General features: G+C 63.2%; 1 protein-coding gene across 1 annotated transcript in view; it reads right to left on the reverse strand.

Annotated features, from left to right (window-relative positions):
• Positions 1 to 19: 19 nt before the first annotated feature.
• FAAP100 (Fanconi anemia core complex associated protein 100) overlaps positions 20 to 2,289 on the reverse strand; it is a 5,832-nt gene continuing 3,562 nt past the window's right edge. Inside the window, exons 6-8 of the mRNA XM_017730745.1 lie at positions 1,404 to 2,158; positions 1,015 to 1,151; positions 20 to 384 (exon numbers count right to left, since the gene is read on the reverse strand). Coding sequence (XP_017586234.1) covers positions 169 to 384; positions 1,015 to 1,151; positions 1,404 to 2,158 — 1,108 coding nt within the window. The 3' untranslated portion in view covers positions 20 to 168. The remainder of the gene's footprint in view (positions 385 to 1,014; positions 1,152 to 1,403; positions 2,159 to 2,289) is intronic.

The following is a 2,289-nucleotide window of genomic DNA, read 5'->3' on the forward strand; positions in this document are numbered from 1 at the left end:
CTGGGAGCCCAACCCTGGGAACCTCCAATCTGAGGGAGTCTGAGCCCTGGGGAGTCCCAGCCACGGGGAACCCCCCGAGCCCTGGGAAGCCCCAATCTCAGGGCAACCCAAGCCCCAAACCTGGGATCCCCAGATCTGGGGACCCCCAGCTCCAGTGGTGCTGGTCTGTCACACCATGGTGCCACAGAAATGCCCCCCACTGCACCCCGGGCTCCATTCCGGGGGGTTTGGGGTCACTTTGGGGTTCCCCCTGCCCCCGGGGGGTACCTGTATGCGCCGGATGATGGCGTGGTGTGTCTTGCTCATGTGGGCCAGGGACGGGCTCTCCATCAGGATCTCCACAGCCTGGATGGGACCCGCTGGGCTCACGTCATCCACGGTCACCTGGACAGCGAGAGCAGTGTCACTGCCACCCTCACTGGGCAGCAGGGGGCCAGAACCCCTCCCCACGGGCACCGGGCTCCCCAGAAGGCTCCACACACCCCCAAACCCTCCTGCCCCTCCCAGGAGCAGTTGCTCCCAGCCCGGTGCCACCAGATGAGCCCTGTCAGGATTGAATCCGGCAGAATTAACACTGTCACTCATCATCCCACGGACATCTGAGCTCTCAGGTGCAAATCCACCTGCATCAGGTACCTGGGGGCCCCTCAGGTGGAGAGCTGGGCAGAAATCCCCGTTTTCCCTGTGCCTTTAGAGAGGAATTTTGTATGGGGTAGATTTACAACCTAAATCCAAGTACGTTTTCCCCTCGTTTTTTAGAGCCAGAGAAACGGGAATATCTGGAGAGGGAGGGAAATGACCACAGCCTTTGGGAAGCCCAGGGCTGGCAGAATGGACCGGGAATGCCGCCTGTCCAGCCAAGCACTTGAACCCCAGCCCCACAGGAGGGGGTCAGAACGGCACAGCCATGCATCCACTCGTCTCCCTGGCTCCAGGAAGGAGCTGGCTTTGTGGGACACGGAGCTTCCCTGCAGGCTGACCCATTCCTTGGCTCAGGGCTAACCCATTCCTTGCCTCTCGGACGAGCAGCTGGACGTGGCCACCATCGGGCGCCATGCCACGTGCCGATGCCACCTCCGTGCCGCTCAGTGCCTCAGCCCCGGGGTTCTCAGCCAGCAGCCAGCGCAGGGTGGCACAGCAAAGTGGGACATCTGGGGACCAAAGGACAAAGCAGAGATGTGACACTGCTGACAGCGCGTGCCCGAGGCAGCCCCTGAGGGGTGGCACAGGCTGGACCCCTCCCCGCTGGGACACGCTGAGCTCAGTCACGTTGTGCCAATGTTGTGGTGGGGGCAGTGGGGTCACACAGCCCAAGGGAGGGGCTGTGACAGTGCCAATCTGCCAGCGCCCCTGCCCCAGGAGACTCCCCGGTGCTCCTGGGATGCTCCTCTCCAGGGACCCACCTGTTTCCGAGGTTTTGAGAGCATTTTTCAGCAGCTCTGAGGACACCCGGATGGACGCTGCCGAGGGGGGCAGGTTCTCCTCTCCTGGGGTTTTCCCCTCCTCGGGTTCAGTCTGTTCCCGGGACACTTTGAGGAAGGTCTCCACAGGGTCTGAGGGGGCAGGGGGGGCATCGGGCCCGGGGGGGCTGCTCCCGAAACGGAGGCACTGGAGCATGTCAATGGTGCATTGGCTGAGGGGCAGGCAGATCCCCTCTCTGTCCGGGGACAGCAGGGGCGAGTCGTCGGGCAGGAAGTCATCCAGGTCCTCGGAGGAGTCGGAGCCGCTGCCCAAAATATCCCGTAAACTGTAGTAGAGGGCACAGGAGATGGTCAGAGGCAGGTCCAGCTTGGTGTCCGCAGTGGGGCCGAGGGGCAGCGTCAGCTCCCGCTTGTTCCCAGGGAGCAGCTGGTCAATGGGGAACGTGAAGGTGGTGGCCGAATCCACAGATTCCTCCTCTAAGGCACAGGGGCTGGCCAGGAGCTGGACACAGAGGGTCCAGCCCTCCTCCAGGCTGTACTCGCTGCAGTTTTCCAGCAAGCAGGAGATGGTGACGGTGTCCTGGAGCAGGAGGCAGCTCCAGTTGGCAGTGACGGTGCAGGCGATGGGCTTGTGGCCCTCGTGGCTGGAGAGCAGCGCCGCGCTCACGTTCATCACCTGGTTCAGGCTGGCCAGGGCTCGGTTCCTCTGGTCCACGGCCTTCTTCAGGAAGGACACTCTGCAAGGACAACGTGACAGGGATGAAACAGCGGGAGGGACGCCGGGATGGCGCTGTGCTGCCCAGCTGAGCCGCTCCTGGCATGATTTCACCACAGGAAACCCCCAGCTTCTCTGCCATGGCAGCCCCAG

Source organism: Corvus brachyrhynchos, unplaced genomic scaffold, assembly GCF_000691975.1.
Source record: "Corvus brachyrhynchos isolate BGI_N302 unplaced genomic scaffold, ASM69197v1 scaffold340, whole genome shotgun sequence".
NCBI lineage: Eukaryota > Metazoa > Chordata > Aves > Passeriformes > Corvidae > Corvus > Corvus brachyrhynchos.